This window comes from Malurus melanocephalus, unplaced genomic scaffold, assembly GCF_030028575.1.
Source record: "Malurus melanocephalus ecotype Western Australia unplaced genomic scaffold, MMel_1.1 scaffold_2, whole genome shotgun sequence".
NCBI classification, from domain to species: Eukaryota; Metazoa; Chordata; class Aves; order Passeriformes; family Maluridae; genus Malurus; species Malurus melanocephalus.
The window spans coordinates 8,628,529-8,648,802 of NW_026623234.1; the positions used below are offsets into that span (position 1 = coordinate 8,628,529).

Here is a 20,274-nt window from a genome sequence, read left to right on the forward strand (position 1 = left end):
GGCTTTAACACAATTTTTCATACACTTGTGATCTATTACTTCTCAAACAAAACCAGGAAAAACTGTATGTAATATCTGAATGTTCTTTGGGAAAACTTCTCCCTTTTTCACTACCAGAAGAATGTTCTTAATCCATTTTAGCTGACTTAGTGCATCATGAAGTAGCACAAAGCCCAGTTTCTGCCCTTTACCCTCTGCCAACTCCACTTCTCATGTAAATCCAAAGTGATCCAGAAAATTTATGAACACCTTTGTACTCTTCAAAACTTAGTATTTTTGTAGAAAAGGAGAACTCATTATAGACCAGAATAAGAAATAGTATGTAAGAAAATTTCTAAGACCAGCAGCAGTAAGAGTATATTTCGASGGATAGTCTTCAGAAGTGAATACAGAAGATGCCTTTTCTACCCACATTTTAGACATTTAACCTTCTACCTCAGTCCAGAGGACCACTGCTGCTTCATAGTGCCCATTACTTGAAGAAATAGGAGTGATACCATTTTATAAATAAATAAACCAGAATGGCTTCTTTTCCTCTAGAGCTAAAGACTGCAGTCTAAAAGTGAGAAACCTTGTGTTGTGGCAGTAAACCCAGGAGGACCAATTTGTACACACACATGGGTAGTAATGGTATAGGAGAAAGATGGTACAAATATTGTGCAGCAATTTTTCTTGATAGTCTTCTACTTTACCTGGCAGAAAATCAGTAACATTTAGACTAAGGGTCACAGCCTTTGGAAAGAGTTACATCAATGTAAAAACACAACAGACAAAGCCAAAAGAGATTATAACCACAAAATATCCCAAGGGACAGATGAAATCATGCATTACGATGTTCTTAAAAACAAAAAAAAAAAAGTCATTCCCTCAATCATACCCCAAATGTCTTGTCTCCTAGTTTTTCACAGTTTTTAAAATTAAAATGTGAAGATTGCAGTAAAAGATGCTACTATATTTCACTCAAAAGCATAAATTSTCTCAGTGAAAAGGGTAACTGTTCTCCTGCTTGCAGGCATACTTCTGGAAAATTCGTACCATCCTTCCTGCTCAAAGTTAAGCTTGCTGGTACAGGCAGCAAGCTTCTACTCACAAACAGCAGTGACAGAAAATAGAGTGCTCCCTGTCCTAACAGTCACAACTGATATCGGGCACAAAGAGGGGACAGTGGGACAGCAAAACAGTCACAGCAGTGAAAAGACGAGGTTTCTACTCCTGCCCGACAATTCCTGTGCCGGAAAGCACTCTAATGATTAGCCTTCATCTCCACAATGTAGAACACACTAAAGGCTCAATAAACTTGCATGTCTGCACCAACGTGACACAGAAAAGCCCATCCTAACACAGGGAGGCACGGGAGCGCTGGTCATCCCTTAAACACAAACTGACTGATCCCCACACCAAATAAGCAACTGGGCTCTTGAGTGCCAAGTTGTCAACACATGTAGCATAACCAGAGAGCCTGAAAGACACAGCCCATCTGACCAAGCACTGCTGGTGTAGCTTCATCAAAATTCTCTTTGTTGTTAAGTTCTCACCTGTCTTGTTGGCAAGGCATGATACTGGAGTATGAGCCTGGTGTTGACACTGTGACTCCACGTGTTGCCAAGGGCTGCTGTCACACAACCAGAATCCTTCCTCCCACTTACAGACGATCCTGAAGATAAGTATGACACAAACTGCGTCAGGACTGTGGCACAGAAAAGGCTTCAGCATTGAAACTTCATCAGTCACCTCAGGTTATTCCTTAAATTAGACAATTACAAATGGCACTTGAAAGATAGCACTGCTGCATTAATTTCYGACCTTTCTGATGTATTTACACAACTGTAGTGGGAATTCTCCATCTTGCCCTCTGACACCAACAAAAAGCACCAAGAATTAAGGAAATGTTGCAAAGTATTACCTATCTTCTTRGAGAGACCAGCATATTTTGTAAATGTCGAGTGGTGCACCATGCATGTGCACTTGCCCATTCCTCCTTAGATACTTTACCCCCACGCAAAGCAGCTTTCTCTTGGTATGAAGGAGAGGGAAGCCAGCAGAGTCACAATGTATAATGACAAAACAAAAAGGGAATCYAAAGGAGCAGAATGTGCTACCACAATACCCTGACCTAAAAACTGATATACTGACCTAAAAACAGAATACTGATTCATGCTATCAGACACACACACTTTTTCTAAGCTTTGCAAAGAAGAGAGCCTTTTAGCTGTAATTACCATTCTGCTATCTCTGAGATAATTTGAACTTTATGCAACCCTGAATAAAAATGGACTTTGCTGGAATCTGCAATGACGACATGAAGAAGTGTTTCCAATAATGCCATATGATGCAGGCTTGCTTAACTGACATTGCACCCGAGCTTTCTCAGACTGAAAACAGAGATGCAAACATGCACACGAACACACATGCAGGCAGGTTGGTGCCTGAGACTTTMATCTCTACTTATGCTAAGTTCTGTGTAAGGTGAACAGATTGGTGGGCTCAAGCCAATGGTTTGACAAGAGTCTGGACTCTGTACTTGTCTGAATTCCCACATCACAGGAGCTCACTGTGACAATACCTGCTTCTCCAGAACTCCTGTTCTAGTCTGAAAACAGGCTACAGTTGTGCCTTCCAGCAAGGATGGCTGCTTTTCTTTACTTAAAAAAAAATCTTGATAAGCAGCAAACTTCCACCTGAATAAGTCACCAGAGGAGCATCTAACTGGAACCTTCAGTACTAGGAATGCAATTCTGTTAATTAGTCTAGCCCATCTCTGTTGGGAAGGTGGATGTGCTAACAAGAATAATTTATCTTCATGTTTTGTTTTGGATTTAATTTTCCAGCTGGACGAGGGAACTAACCCAAGTGTTAAAATGGGGTACATKAGGTCTGTGTTCCATTCCCTTAAAATGACTCAAAGCAAGTTACTTAATTAAGTTCATGAAGTTTGACAAATTTTTTTGGGTTTGTGCTAACACCAGAGAAGTAAAACGTTATTACTGTACAGACAGGATAATAGAGAATATGAGACATTGAAGCAGCTTTAAAGTTTTGCAAACCTTTCATGTGGAATAAACTGCAGTCAACACAGTCCTTCTTTCCCTGCCCTGTTAAAAATGGGTAAGAATCACAARATTCAAATGAGGCAACTAAGTGTGAGTTTTGGTAGCTATGGAGGTGTTCCCCTCACAGCTGACGTAACTGTACCCCTGCATGCAGCTGGGAGCCAGCATTCCACACCACCAAGAAGCAATTCACCCACCCCTGCTTGCAGGCCCCTCACTACCAAAGGCACACACATTCCAGAAGTAGCTAGTGGCGGCATAAAACAGCCACAAAACTCACCCCCAAAGTTCCCTCAAATCATATCTCTGCTATTAGGTAACAGAAGGAGTAACATCTCACTGTTGCAATCCTGAGCCAGGCATTTAAGTGTTTAAATGTCTGGAACCTGCTGCTATTTCACTATGGAGATATCACTCCATAGCAATTCCTAATTCTGCATTCCTTCAGGCCTAAAACCTGTCCCAAAGTGAACAGAAATGCTGTATGTGTAAGGTTTGTGGCAGAACAAGCTCATTGCTGTATTTTATTTTCTCGTACAAGAGAAAACATGCTGTACCATACTGTCAGCCCCTATCTGAAGAGGGCAAATCCTCTTCTGAGAAGTTATTAAAATTTATGATCTTGGTGCAAAGTAGTTCGTAAACCTGGAGCAAATTTACGGCAAAGACTTTTTACAGGGCGGAAAGGAATGCCTCACTGGAAAGGTTTCCATTTTCTAAGGGATCCTCCTGAGAACTGATGYGTTAGGCAGATAGAGAGGTAAAACAAGAAGCGAAGCAAGCAGAGGAGGAAGCAGTGCCAGCTTTGCAAAGAAGTTCAAGGGCAGTGACAACACATGCTGGCTGCATTCCTTCTTCTTGCTCTAAACACAAAAAGATAGTAAATGTCTCAGAGGAAGGAAAGAAGATATGTTAAGAAAACAGATTTMTGTTGAAACATGGCCTTAAAAAAAACCTTGGACTTATCTTTTCTGTTATTTCAACCACTACTTAGACATTAATGAACYGGACAAAAGAAGTGGATAAATAATACCGTTCAGAGATTTTTTTTTTTCAGCATGCTTTGCCTTGTGCTTCYAAATCCTGATATTTTCATACTTAGAGATAGGAGTATCACACCAACAATGGCCCAAGAAGAAAAAAGGCTCATAAGACTTTGGTCTCCGCTCAGAGGCCCCCAAACTCTCCAACTTGAACCACTTCAGAGTGGTATGAASTGCTTACCCATGCCATGGGGTGGATGCTTCCACAGCACCTGCAATGTGCAGGCAGCTGATGGGCAGCAGTTCCAGTCTCTCCAGTCTTTTTAAAGCACAATTCTTACTCCAGTCACTGCTGGCATGATGGTTTYTGTTCAAGACACAGGTGACACAGGGAGTGCAGGGATTAGGGAACGTAAGAAAACAGAGCTGACATACASATGTCATAGCTGAAAGGTGACAGATCTCAGTATATGGATGCAGTAAAGGAATGGGTGTCCAGAAGCACAGAGATGGGATCCTGGCATTGGGAGGTGAAGGTGAATGCCAGAAGGCTGGGAGAAGATGCCTGAACAACTCCCTGCTTTCTGTATCACGTCCACCTCTAGTGAAACAGGTAATTTCAATTCCTGTGAACACTCCCTCCTTCCTCAMACAGAAAGAAATAGCATTCTTCTTCAAATGGCACATCAGGCCAAGGACTGCATGAGATGTCTGTTCTACTGTGTCTGTGACACTGAACGTTTCAGAGCATGAGCAGAGATACCAGCAGAGACCGTATCTGCTCTGGGCTGCAGGCACAGGAGGAACTGGCTGCTTCACTCTCACTGAACAGCTGCCACAAGTGAAAATAAAGCTGCTTGTGGTCTGARTCAAATGCAAAGGAAATGCCTCTCYTCAGCCAGGGGYAAAACAGAGTAGAAAGGGCGAGTCTTCAGCTGCAGCCCCCAGTGCTCCTTCCAAGCACAAGAGGTTTGCTGCAGGCTCCAGGGCCCAGGAAGGAGCTGCCAGSAGAGCTGGGCCACAGCACTTGGCCCTACCTATACATGAGAACTACATTWTCTTTGCTTGTTTCTCCTATCAATGCAATCAAAACAAACTTTCTATAAGTAACTCCCCTGTTACTGAGAGCAAYGACACATATAGGCAGGATTTTTCCATTTTTCACTGGAGGGAAMAGCAGGAGTAWAGCTATTCAGCTAAATACTGCTTCYGGATTAYTYTATCATGTCCAAGCAGAGGACACTGCAAGTACATACCTAGTCTCAAAGACCTTCTTGTCCTCTCATACAAAAAGGTATATTTTAGAGACTAAATCCTCATGTAACCAAGTCCCAATTGTCGCAAATTTATTGGATGGCAATTTATTCATAAAGGCACTTCAGTTTCATTAGTTTCTTATCCTATGAAAATGTGGATAACTAGACCAATATCTTGAATCAAATGAAACAAAACAATTTTTTTAAATGCAAGAGGTCCTAGAAGGCAGAATGTGACTACACTCTTGATTAAAAAACCCCAACCTGTTCCTTGTTGGTATAACTGCACAGGGCAATTAGTTCYACCTTGTCTACATTCTCACATACAGATTTTTTTTCTTTCCAGATGGAAGTGTCATTGCCTGGCAGGTTCATCCCCAACACTGGGCCTCTTTTCAATCTCTATAAATTGGTAATTTAAAAATATTTTCTCATCAAATGTTAAAAATGGATCGATGCGCTAAATGACAGTGAAATTGCAAAACAGTGAAGCAAAAAGTCCCCAAATCTTTCAAACCTTATCATCAACCCATCTTAATAAAAGCCTGATCTATCAAAAAGAAGGMAAAAACTCTCTCAAAGTACAAAGAAAATATTTATAAAGAATTAAACTACTGAGCTCAACAAAAACAGCACACCATGCAATAAGAATGAAAGTACTTTCCCTCTCGCTCAGGCTGTGCAGCTTTCCGGTTCACTGCCAGAGCTCAAAGACCACTACTTTTCACCTGCATTGCATTTAGTCTCTGTTTTTGGTGYAAATCTCTAACAATGAGACCAGAAGAAAAAGAAGAAAAAAAATCCCTTCAAGCCCTAATCTATTTTTCCATYGTCACCTACTCAGAAAGTACAAGTATAAAAATATGCAGTGGTGGAAAAACCCATCACACACTAAAAAACAACCCACAGGACAAACTCATCTGTGAAGTAACTAACCACAGCACCCTCCAAACACCCACTGCTGGCTTCTGCCATTTTCAGCCCTTCTCCACAGCTTTTTCTTAAGTCAGATGGTGATTCTGATTCTCTTACCCTACAGTGGTGCCCATCTCTCTCTCTCTGCACTGATCAGCCAAGGGATATCTTAAAGCACACTGTTGGCTTCATACAGTCTTTTATTATTTAGGACATATGGCAGGAAAACAGTTGCTGCTGTAAAAAATCAAGCTCGGCCACAAAACTAGTCATGTGAAAATTCTAACTTCTAAAATGCTTATYCTCCTCCTTTTATTATGAGAGGGAATCTGGCAGTTTTACTTCTAAAAACCTCATATTTCTAATCTGTACAAACTACACACACACACTCGACCACCTCCCCAGACTACTCCATTTTACTTCAAATTTTAATTAAAATTAAGTATAAATATTTTATCTGGAAGTTGGAATTGTTTAGTAATCAATGACATGTAATTCAGTTTTCCTTTTTTTTCATAACATAGTCATCAAAATATACTCAGCAAACAAAGCAATTAAGTGTAAACCCCTACTAATCCTCAGTTAAAAAAAAAACAACCTGTTTGAATGGAAACTTTTTTGAGCACTCCTAGTTATGTGCCTGCTCGAGATTACACTAAACAGGCTGTTTGATTTAGTTGTCATCAAGAGACCTAAACTTGCCAGTTATAGATTCCAGGTGCAAAGTTCTGACGGAGTCAGCAGTGAAAGTGATACAAAGGGAATGAGCTCACTTCTCACTTTGGACAGCAGAGTTATCTCATTTGYCCCAAAGAGGTGAGTTTTCACACTTTTTTGTTTATCGTATTTATGTATTTATGTGTACACACTCTGGGTGATTTTTACATGGTTAATCTGATATTAGATKAAGACTAAGGTCCCTTCTCCTGTGTTTTTACCCATCATTCATTATTTCTACTGCGACAACTCCTAAGAGCTCTCACCTTCAAGATGCAAATCACTAGACAGAGAACAAAAAGATAGTTCCTGACCTAAAGATATTTTTTATGAGAATTGAAGATTACAAGTCTCTTAGCTGCTGCTGATTATTTCCCACTTACAAATAATCTTACCTAAGGGATGAGAGAAAATATWCCAAAATATGTGACAGGCCAGAAAAACTGTGAATAAATAAGGACTTTGAGTATTCTCCATGAAACATTAGAAGCTTTTACAAATAAGTAATATTTGTAAATATCATCTGGGAGCTTTATACACTCAAAATTTAGGAAGGGTCAGAGAACTGGAGAGATGCTGATTTACTTTTAATCCCACAGCAGCATGCCTACTGTTACCAGTGTGTTTTACATCAGAGCTCATCCCCTCACTGAACTCATGGGTGAGTTCATATCAATTTTCTTCTGAGCTGAGAAACGCACATATGCTAGTACTGAGATTCCTGTCTGCTGACCTAAAAAAGCAGTTGACATTAAGAAATGAAAAAATCCAGCTGGTTTGATTTCTTGCCAGACAATCTACCAGCCATGACCAAAATGGTCAGGTCTAAGGAGATTTGTGGAGGTGGGAAGACAGCTGGTGGTTTACAGCACCTGAAACAGGGCCCAAATCAGGGAATTGTGGAGTTGAAATCCTTGGGAACACATACTTTCTTTTTACCAGTGAAAATGTTCTGCCTCTGTGGCTGACACCACACCACAAAGTGATAAATTTCCAGCTCTCTATCATTGGTGCAGTGCAACTGCAAATGATAGAACAAGCAGTGCTTTGGTGGGAGGGATGGTGAAGAATAAGAAAGCAGTTAAGTCAATTCCTTTCTGTAACCAAGGATAAATTTTTTACCCCTCAGCTAAACCTCCTTTCCCCTCTAATGGTGTTCTTTGAGGAATTCCCTCCTTTCCTAAAATCTAAAATTATAGCAATTTACACCACTCTCTTAGTTTCCAGAGTTCTTTCCCACATTGCTAATGATTAAAACTTAAAGCAGCTTCTTCTTTTGAACTTCTCCTATGCAGTCACTTCTTCCTGTCTCTCCAAGACTAGAAAATAAAATCACAAACCATTGAGCGATGGGAGGGGGAAAAAAACCCACCAAACAACCCAGATCTGGAATTTTGCCTACCTGCACATTTAAAGGATGCATAGGTTGAAATACAAAGCTTGCCCAATCATGGCATCTGGCAATGTTAGGGCCCTGTGATCCAGAGAATGCTTTTAATTATCACCTCACCAATCATGCTACAAGTTATTGCTGTAATTTTTTTAAGTTAAGTTCCCTCTGGGAATTAAACAGATTATGATATTAATCAGAAGGTATGTAGGAGGGAGGGACCAGAATGCTAGAATTACATGTATGCATGTCCCTTAAGGCTTGACTAAAGAAATGAGATTTAGAATCCCACTGTCAGAACAACTGAAGCCTTGCATGCTGCAAGCCTCAGCCCTCTGACCCTCACAGCCACAGCATTATCATATCTGATTTTCCCAGGATGGTTAATCTCAGCTGCTGAACTCCATCAGTCTCTGCTAGTGTTTACCCATCATCTGGATTTGCCACTTCCGAATTTTCCAGACTGGAACCGAATAAGCCAGCTGTCACACTCACCCCTCCAACAGAAGAGCCTGAAGCCTGGAAGCCTAAATGGCTGAATCTCAGAAAAGCAGAACAAAAGCTAATACAGCTTGAGGGAGGAGAGTGAGAGATAGCTCTGAAACTGCACTGAGTTTCAGAATGCAGCTCACAGCAATATGGTTGTATTAGGACGCTGCCAAGTGAGATGCAGATTTTATTCCCACAGTCTGTATTTTTTTTCCATAAAATATGTCTTGTGAAAGAAACAACGCCATGGCAATTTAGCTCTCATACCCAGGAAACTGTCTTAGTGCCAGCAAAAGCAGCAGTACTCCAGGCAAGGTAGAAGTCAGTGTGCAAATGAAGCTTAAATTCAGAATCAGGGTGTGGAAGGGTGATGGGGGTAGGAGGGAGAGTCCAGCTTCTGTTGCACAAGGAGTTCTCCAGCAAAGTGGCCAATAAAAGCACCAATTAGTACAAACTTACTCAGGGTGTTTGTGACAAGGCTGCCATTTCCCGAGGAGCAGGCTGTGGTGTATGCAAGCTAGCTCTCAATAAGCACTAAGGTCTTCCTTGGCGAATATATTCTGCTGGAAAGTCACAGAGAGCATTGTGCTGCTACAGTCGGGTCACTGCCAGCACCTGAGTTTGCTCAATTAGCACTAGCACTGACAGCCTACACCRGGGTGGATTTTCTCAAAACATTCAGCATAAAATGTCTAAATGAACAACAATTTTTGATCACAGCCTAAGTACATGGCTTTGAACTAGTGAATTAAGTTATGTGTCCTTTTCTTTCCTGAGGGCAGGAGCATTTTAGCAGTATATTTTTCTTTTAGCAGTATCTTTCCAAATAATTTTCAAATTTAGTGAGTGACAATTTCTTTTTTTACAGAGGGTTGAAGCATGCAGTAATTAAAACTCCACAGTGGGGCTGATAATCACAAGTATTGTTTAAAAATCAGCATTAAATAGTACTTCAAGTTGAGATTGTAATTCAAACTGAGCAAACTGCTTTACTTTGCATGATGACCATCATAATTTCTTTGAAAATTTAGTCTTCAGCATTCTTAACACTGGTGTCACAGATTACAGTTGCAAGAATTCCCTCTAGGTGTAAATAAAAACAACAATCTTAGAGCTGTAAGCTTGGATCATCAGCCAGAGTTATCAAGACTGCAATTCCAGAATGAAACAATCTTCTGTCAGCCTGCAACAGGGAAACAGAGGTCAGCCAAACATTTGGGGGCTACAGATGACTGTTTGCAAATTACAGCTGTTCACATCTGGAGTTCAGATTTGGCCAAATGCTTAATACTATCAATCACAAAAGCTGCACTGGAAGAATGTTTTGTTTGTATGACTAAGAGCATAAAAGTTAGAAAATATTAAATGTAAAAATAATGCTATATGCCATTTCAACTCTGCCAGTCAAACACAGAACAATGGACTCAGTTATTTCTCATAATGACCATCATCATAATGTGGCATGTCTTACCTGGTATTTAACACAGGTCTGCACTGCCAGTAGAGGTTTCTCTGGCTGTATCTATTTCTCAGCACAGTGYGGTCCATGACACAAGATGAAGGATGCAACCTCTTCTCTGAGAAAGTTTTGGGCTGGCCCAGCAAACCCTAGACCTAGCAGATGCATCTGAGTACTCAGARTACCTCCAAAACGAAGCTTGGAGTAGCTTCTGAACATATGTTGATTGGGCACTTTCACCTTTTTTTAAATTGCACAGCCAATATACCCATGAATAGAAAATATATTCCCTCTCACCATAAGATGTATGACAAAACATTTTAGTACATGCAGACCCTATAGGGTTCATATTCAGAACTGACTCATCTATCACACTGAAAATACATATACATATTAATGTACTTAGGCAGGCACACACAGAGGCAGTATAAAACATGTAGGATGTTAAAAAGATTGAGGATTACAGGGATCTGGCTTCACTCTCAGACTGACACAGATTTTCCAGGAGTTTCTCAGCTAGTCAGTCCCTCTCTTCACAGCATAGTCACCCATTCTAAAGTGGAGGAGGTACACACATTTTTCTTCATCTCATTCTCAAAAAGGAATGACTTACTTTATCTAAATTAAGCAAATAAATTCAATTTTGGACAACAACCAAGACTGGAAAATTTCATCCTGATAAGCTTTTCTGAGTGAAGACAGAGGGTTAGAAGAGAAACAGTCAAACAGCCTTAACTATAGSAGGTTCCTTCCATTCCTGTTATAACGCAAAATATTTCAAGATGTGCCAAATTTTCACAGTAGTCTGCATCAGGCAGTGACAGGACACTGAAGTGCTCTGTGGAGACTAATGCATAAATCCAAAACGATCTTTTGACTGCAGTGACTCTTCTCTCCTGAGATGTATTACATTTTTTAAAGTCAGTGAAATACAAAAAATTGCAAAATACCATTTTTAATCCTTGGACTACAAAATGGTTGAATCCTCTAGAGGCCAGTCGGGGCCAGAAACATTTTTTTTTTCCCAGATTTGGGAAGCAAGGGGGGGGGCAAGGGGAAAGGGAGAGCAAAGAGTGGTTGGTTTCAAATAGCAACATTGTCCAAAAGGGTGAAAGGGAACAGATGGCCATGGAGAATGCAGCCTCAAAGCCCTAAAGAAAAGGGCTATTTTGACAGATCTTGCTGTTTCCTATTCAAGCATGAACACTSTGGCATGGAGAGTTAAGACGATACAAGGAACAACCTCTGTTCCCAGCAACTGACTACGGGCAACTGGCCTCTGAAGCTCTCTGAGAAAAACAACATGAGACAGACAGACAAACAGATATGGCAGCAAGCCCAGATCCCAGCCACCAGGAAAGGGGAAAAAAAAACAAAAACCAAAACAAAAAAAAAAGCCCCTAACATCAGAAAGGCTAGAAACAGCTGCCTTTTCCTGGCTCCAGCGCAGAGCATTAGAAAGAGCCTGTCCAGCCTTTCTCATCTTCCTTTTTGGTAAAACTTCTTGAAGGGGTCACCCTCAAGCTGTTGGTCTTTGCCCTGAGGGGAGGTGAAAAAGAGGACAGATCAGAGCTCAAGTCTGGCTCAATGAAATCTGCTTCCTTTAATCACAAAGACCTCCCTCCAGCAAACTATGAAGAACTCCAAATGTAAAAACAGATAATTAATGCTGAATTTTTGCATGCAAAAGGGTTGAGAAATTGAAAGTTGTGGCTCCCACAGTACGTGTAATTTGTTTGCATAGAATGCAGCAGCAAGCCATTGTATCTGAGGGCAGGGAGAATTGTACCTGCTGTGGGAAACACTACTAATGTGTGTCCTGACTTTTCTATCAGTYTTACCAAGAGAGTGCATCAACAGCTGTTTCATTCACCGACTCTCGATATGTGCTATCAGACAGAGATTTCAGTTTTAAAGGACAGTTTCATATCCACAGCTAAAATTTAAAGAGAAACCTGAGCCATTAACTGTAACCAGACATCACTGTTTCCAAAGTCCACAGAATAAGAGATGAATCTCAGTTTCTGAATTTCTCTCTGATGTATGTATAATTTTAATGTTTAAGGCAGAGCCTGATGTACTGACTTTCCCAGCCAAAGCTTGCCTATGGGCAGAAGCACTGAGGGACACTTTCCCTTTTCATTGTAGCGGGGACCAGAGCAATGGCAGTGTCACACAAGGGTTGCAGGGAAGAAAAGAGCGGGTAAATGGTATAAACATTAACTATCCTCACAATCTTTCCCTGAGGCAGGGAAGTGGCTATCATCTCAGTTTTAATATCCTCCTTTTAAAAAATCATTGAAGGAAAAAGATAATAAAGAACTGTGGGTGCTCACATGCCAGAACTCCAAATGAAGAAATGCAAAGGCTACATTCTGATCCTATCTGCACCTTTGTTCCCTCATCTGTGAAATAGCATTTGTTTATTTTAGTCAATAAGTAGTGAAAGTGTAGAAAAACAGACACCGGGAACAAACCACCTCGACATCCTTAGCAATCCAAATTATTATTAAAACCACAGTTTTCTACAATATGTAAATAATTTGTGGGTTTTGCTGGTTTTACAAAGATAGCCAATGTAATCACTACTAGTTGTAATTGTAAATTAGTAACTAAATAGATAGGATCTGACCAGTGGAAGCAGTCAAACAATAAATAAAATACCTTATTTTAGGCTAAATCAGATAAATTCTCTTTCTTTTCTTCTTAACCATGAGCTAGCTTCCTGAGACTGAGTATCTGCTCCAGGCTACACTTATTAAGGGAAACTCAAATGTGGATTATTGGCTAAGTTTTAATAAGTATTGAACTTGTGGATTCAACTCTCTTCTCCATGTTCCCTTGAGTAAAGTCAGCCTGCTACCCCACAGTTTTCATTCTGCTTTACTTTTAATATATGAGTCCTTCTGTTCACTGCAAGAGTGACCAATAGTGCTCACAAACCAATTCTGTCTTTCACGTTGCAGGACAGGTGGTCCCTCAGTATATTCCCACACATTCCAAATATTTTAAGTGTTCCACATCTGTTGTCTAAAACATTTTTAGTTCCCTGCAAGAACAGTGGGAGATGAAAACAAGAAGTTATATATAACATAGCAACTGACCTTGTATGCCTCATGAGCTCTCTGTCATTTCAACAAGACTACAAATTTCAAAAAACAGCTCAATCTTAATTTGTTATACTATACAGCTATCTTGCAGAGAAAATATCTTGAGAATAAACTTATGACAGCTGTAATAGYCCAAATGATAAAACTGAATCAAGATGTGACTTTTCTTTCTCCCCAAGTATCTGCTGACCGACAGGATTTTTTTTAAAATAAAGAATTAAGGTGATTCACACAGTTTCTCACCCTACAAACCCCTCTATCTGCTTAAAAAAATTATTTAAAACATCCCCCATGTATGTATAAGCAATCTTGGTGGGATTTTCATAAACACTTATTGTTGGCCTACAGCAGGTATGGAAACACTAAATGTGTTTTTTTTTCCCCCTACAAGATTGAATCTAATCAATGTACTTGAAAAAACATATAGCTGCAAGTAATTCTTCTCACTTATGAAACAGCCACTGCTCAAGATTTGAGGCCAGGAAATTTAAAGCACTAATTGCATCTTAACTAGTAAGCTACTCCTAGAAGGCAGAAAATAASTGCCTGGGCTGTGCTTGGGAGAGGYGGCGAGGGTTGGCACATCTGCTGTCACTGCAAGTGTTGGGAGATGGCAGCASCTCCCAGCAGCTGGGATCTGGTTTGCATCTCAGGCAGAAGCTGGCAGCAGCACTGCAGCTCCAGCGGGCAATGCCTTGTTACAGCTCAGACTGAAACAGGAGCCTGTCCCCTGCCGCATGACCAGGGCATTTCCAACACATAATGGCATTCCTTCAAGGACTCTGCCAGCACAACCACGCACGTCAGCTAGGAAAGCTAATGCCTCAGCATATGAGACACTAGCAGCACAAACATCATCTCCAAAATCGTGCAGTAGAAAACAAGTGCAATCTTTTGTTACTGCTGTTTCTTTTTTTCAGTTAAAAAGAAGCCTTCTAGTCTGAGCTACAGTGAAATGTTATAGGGGATCCCTGTGTGACAGACCCCAGACCACGCCTCATGGTAAAGGATGCCCCTGTGCGACCATGTGCAAATAAAACACATCTGGAACACACAGCAAATGTCTTAGAACTTCCCATGGAGCCAGGACTGAAACTTTGGAATTTAAGCAAACTCGCCCCAATTAGTTTTGGAAAACAGGCTGCCTTTGTCCAGCCCTAAACCAAYGCTGACTGCGGGCACAGTATCTCAGCAGTGCAAAATGGCAACGCGATGCTGGACATGAATGAGGATATAGACACCTGCACCAAAACCACAACGGGATATACAGTAACTGGAACAGACACACGAAGAAGAGGGTTTTAAGGGTTTTTGTAAAAGCAAAAAACTCAGACTCACTGATCATGAACTCCACACAGGCTCTGACATCCTGTTACCACAGCAAGAAGTGGACAGACACAACAAAGCAAAGAGGGACAACCACGCTGAGGCACATYACTGGGTACCACAGCAGAAGCCAGACAGATGAGAAGTATGAGTTCCCTTTTAAATCTTGCCTTTCCAAAACCATTTCTGAAGCAGAGATGTCAGCATGCTTAACTCTGCAAAACAAGAGGCTGCCAAAGGCTGAAGGTACAATAAAAATTACATTCAATTATCTATAAAGATTTCTTTTTCCTTTTTGTGTAAAGAATTTCATCAGCCAAGAGGATAATTTCAGAAAATTCATCATGTCCAAAGGAACTAATTCAGGGGATTTCAGTGAAAAGCCTGATAACAATGCCTTGTACTTGTGAATACACTTTCTAAATTTTTAAGCTATACTGAATTCTCTTAAGAAAGAGAATTTTCTTTTTACTGAAGAAAAAAAAAAAATCAAGTAAAGGGTAAAATATTTTCACTGGTATTAAAGGAGAGAAAATATCCTTCTGGATCTTTTTCTCTCCAGACTCTCAAAAAACCTGGATTATATTCCAGTACGCACACAAAGCATTAACACGTCAGTGGATGACTTTATGTAAACAGAAAAGCTTCAATGGTGTACATGGGCCCCTCAAACTGTCCTAATCTCCCTGCAGTCCAGATGAAAATGCACTTTGGGGACTCCTTTGACCTGTGCTTCAGACAGTCTAATGGAGAACTGGGCAGAAAGCACTTGTATGTTATTATGTGGTTAGTGTAAACCCAGGATATTCTCCCATTAACAGCATGGTACTTCACAGGCAAGCTAAAGCTGGCTTTGGAGCAAGGAAAATTCACCTGGCACCAATAAATAATTTCTGACACCTGAGATATCAGCTGACTTCCCTCACAAAGTTTTGGATGGTACCATCTGGTGAGAGTTTCATTAGCTCTTCCTCACTCGATGAATTATATATTCACTTCTGTGGCAAACTCCGCTGAAAGGCCCAGTGGTTACTAGGCAAAGGACAGTATCTCCTCAGAAAACTATGTTTGATCTTCTTTCTTTGCATGATGCTATTTTGCAAGAAATAAAAAAAAACAAACCAAAAACAAAACACTTTTAAGTCACTGATGATCCAATAGCAACATAAAGGCTATTAAACTGGAATCTGGACAGCGAGGAGAGATAGAGAAGGAACAGAGCAGAGTCTGACTTTCAGATTTTCTCTGCCGTCCTGGCAGTCTCCAGAACTTGCCAAAGAAATTGTAAGAGAAAAGATTCAAGCTGTACAAATATAGTCTGAAACACCACACGTTACTCAATGCCTTTTCTAGAACTTCAATTTCTGCAGTCAGGTGATCTACTGAAGTGAATCCTGGAGCTGCCGCATAGCAAAAACAAGCAACTGCTGTTTTTTCATCTCTTCTGGACCTGCCGATCCCACCTTAGGCCTAAACTCCATKATTTGATTACATTACACTTTGAAACATTCAAATGTCTTCACACTTGGGCTAGGAGTATGTAAAACAAATAACTTGAGTGTTGTGATGGAATACAATCCCTGGGGAATGCCACATATGTTTCTCAAGCAGAACTCGTACCACTGAGCCCTTGACTTTGAAAAGCAAATGAACAAGAACAGTAATTAAAATGCAAATGAACAAGAACAGTAATTAAAAAGTAGAATAATTATGAGATCAACTTTGTTACCAAGTAACAATGCAATTAAAGATAATATACTTGGCATGCATAAGAAAGGATTAAATATGGACTAAGTAGGGTGCTAGTGAATGTGGTTAAACAACTTGACCTTCTTTTGAAGCCAATTTTGAATTTTGCCCTTACATAAGCTCTCACAAAAGCGCTGCACTGGTGGAAAATTTCTGTAACTGACAGAAGGCTACAGGTGGCCCACGTGAATTGAATGTGAGATTCAGAGCTAACCCACAAGAGCACAGAGTCATCTCAGAGAGCCTTACATCCAAACTCACGCATGTGTGTCAACAAAAAGCTGGAGGCCCAAAGAATGTGGAAAGATTAATTTCCTCCATAAAACAGGGTTTGGGGAAGTGGAAAGATCTATTTATTATCTGTACCTTTTCATGACTGGAGAAAAGGACAGAAGTGTATGTAGAATTGCTCTTTGTGGATGGTGCATGAAGAAATATAACTAGCCAGCCATCAAGGCACAGGAGAAGTGGAAAGCACATTGTGACAGTGACACTGGATTTTCTTAGAAGAAAGCAGGTATTCTTTTCTTCACCTTCTATGGTGAAGGACAGTGCCCACAACCATTTTATAGGTGCTGGAGGAATGCAAGTTAGTGATATTTTAGGTATCACTCAGATATGACACAAGAGTGCTCTATATGCTCATTTGCCATGTACATTACACACTCCATAATTCTAAACTGAAAAAGATTTAATTATCATGCTATAATCATGATTAAAAAGACAACTATTCAGAAAGTAGTAATTAAGAAAGTGCTTCCTGGATACTGTTGACCATCACAACACTCCATAATTTCCACGATTGTCAATGGGGTGCACATGATGTGAGGCATTTTGCATGCTACTATCRATTTAGGCAAAGCTTTAAGCCAGAAGTAAGGAATGTCTAGATATTTGGTACCTATTGGAGGCCAACCATTCTTCAAAGCCTTTTATGTTGGTTCTTACAAATGTGCCTTAGTTCTTCCAACGGAGTAATTACTGGAAGAGATTTATGATTGCTCAAACTAGATAACCAAAATAGACTGCTCTTTCCCTAACTTCTAACTTTTTTTTTTTCAGTAAGGAAAACTAATCCTCAAAACAATTTGTAAAAAATACTGAATGAAAATTAATCATATGAAATTAAATAACTGGTTCTGTAAATGACTAATAGGATTTTCAATAATTTATTTTGGAACAATATGAAGGTTTAAATGTTGATCTTGCTAATAACAACTAAGGTAAAATAAAGTTTATAGTATGTGGTGAGTTCAAAAATRAGGCCATGTAACTATATCACCATATACTTCGGAAGTCAGTCAACATATCAAGCTACTATGGAAACAGCAGAATTTGATAAGAAGCTAAGATATTCACCTTTCCAACTTAGTGAAATATGCCTTTTTTTAAATGACAGCTCATGCACCAAAAACCAGAAAATGGAAGTGCTCTCCTGTACCTGCTCACTTTACAAAAGAGGGGTACTTCGGTTCAAAGCTTTGCTACTGACTGCACACGTGCATTACAKCTTTCTAGTTTCTACCTATGGACAAGTACATGCACTCAGCTGCTCCAGCAGGCAGTAGGATTTGCAGGAGCACCTTTGGTGGCAAATTTGGGCCTAGTTTTACATGTGTAGTTTCCAGCCATTGCTGGTGAACAGAAGTGTATCAACAGCTTGCAGCCACGGCTAACCTACATTCATGCTCACTGAATCAAATGAACAACCTGTATATTCTACACTCCAACATTGACTATGCTGGCAATATTTCCTAACCAGAGCCAGTAAAAACAGAAAAAAGAATTAAACCCCCTGATTTTTAAAATCAGTCAATCTGCTACAGAACAAATGCTTTATGAAAACCTGGACAAGCCAGTAAATCTTCTGAAAGACACAGGCCATGTTGATACCTGTCAAGCAGATTTCCTGCTGAACCTTGCTGCTTTCCAGCCCACTCCCTGGCAGCCTGCCCAAAAGAGAGCTTTGGACCAAGGACCTAGGACTTCCAAGGAAACAGTTTAGGCAGTGTAAGAATAGGGGAGGTCGTCCATATTCACATATTTAAATATTTGTCTTTCCATTACAATTAAAAGTATTTTCTGAAAACTCAGGAATTATTGCACAACAAGAAATATCATTTGCCAGCCACTCCTATTACAAAGAAGAACAGTCATGATCCTTTACTGGAAAGCAGATCAACTGCCTTTGAATTGCCCTTCCCTTTTCCCTCCTTTCACCCCACTACGAAATTTTCATTCTTACCTGGAGCCGTCCTGTAATCTATGTCTGGCTGGTCTCCTACTCTGACATCTGATCATTGTTGGCTAGGACAGTGCACAAAGACTGTTCATACTATAACCAAATSATTTTCAAAAGGAAGAGGCAATTTGCAAGACCAATTTACATCACCAAATCTCTGACAGAAACTTGGGGAAGAGGGGTATCACATTTCTGATAAATTGTCAACACTTACCTGTGCTTACATGCAGACATAATGTACCCCTTGAGTGCTTCAGAAAGAACTGGTAATTACTACTGATGAACTGGTATTTACTTCCATGATACTTGACCCTAAATGTGGACATATTTTGTACATGATATATGGGGACAGCTATGGCTCAAAGACATTTGTCGCTGTTCAAAGGTTACAATGGCAGAAACCAGAAACGGCATAAAGTTTAGGAAGAGCTGGCAAGATTCATAGAGACACTAATACACGTTACCACCTTTCCTGGTATGTCCCTAGTCAACGTCAATATAATCCCTCTTTTAAAGGCAAGCACTGCCAAAGGAAAGTGAATTACTTGGCTGGGCTTGCAWGATCAGGTTTTTGAATTTAGCCAAGGCATGTTACATCCTATCTCTTCTAAGAAGGGCCAAGGGAATTTCAGTGAGTTCAAATGGTGAAAACATTTTCATGTGAAAGACAAGTGTTTCAGCAAAAAGAGTGCCTCTTTATGTCACTCCCAGTGACTATTTCATTGCTAATCTAGCAGAAAAATAAGATGCTTACCAAACAACGAGTATTATTATTGTGCCCAACAAAAGCTTATCATGATCATTTCAGCCCAATCCTACTTTATTTACAAGACWCAGCACGATAAGAGCCAGAGGCAGCAGAGTCATTTGTCATTTAACACTCACAGCTGACTAGAGCAAGAACACATTCATGAAAAATTGAAATTAGTCATTCTCCATTGGCTTCTCTAGACTTTCTCTTCATACGCAGTGACTTATTTAAGCAACAACCATTGCAAATTTGGTGAAATTTGAAAGATACGGAAACAGTTTTCAAACACCAGTACCATTGAATTGTATTAGTATGCTCTCCAAAGGCATTTCTGTGAAATTAAACCTACATTGATACAACATAGCTTGCTTTGAGTTTGTAAGTGGCMGTCTCTTCACAGAATGGAGACTGGAATTGAAAGCTGTGGTCAGTGGCAGGAGGCTGCCATTGGTGCAACACAGCCCAGCTTTAGTGTTCCCCTTGACAGCCAACACACAGCAACAGTGCTGAGTTGGGCTCACACAGCTGCATGGTATCTTCTCAGTTCAAACACAGAGGACAGAGTAAAAAAGGTACTGCAAAGGAATTTGCCAGACCGTAAGTGTCTTGTCATATCCAAAGCAAAATACATGTAGTGTATTAATCAATCTAGAATATAATGWTAGAAAATAGGTATGCATTTGCTGYGAATATTCCCATTTTAGCCATTATACTTTCTGAGCTTTTCTTCCCTAGAGAAAAGCATCCATAGAAAAAAGAAAGAAAACAAAGGTGCAGAGTGTTTCTACCACTACCCTGGTGTGCTCTGGCCATTGTTTCATTGCCTGCAACTTCAAG

The 20,274-nt window shown here is 40.1% G+C and overlaps 1 protein-coding gene across 1 annotated transcript in view; it reads right to left on the reverse strand.

Annotated features, from left to right (window-relative positions):
- RAD51B (RAD51 paralog B) overlaps positions 1–20,274 on the reverse strand; it is a 355,670-nt gene that overhangs the window by 154,622 nt on the left and 180,774 nt on the right. Inside the window, exon 9 of the mRNA XM_057367333.1 lies at positions 1,536–1,654. Coding sequence (XP_057223316.1) covers positions 1,536–1,654 — 119 coding nt within the window. The remainder of the gene's footprint in view (positions 1–1,535; positions 1,655–20,274) is intronic.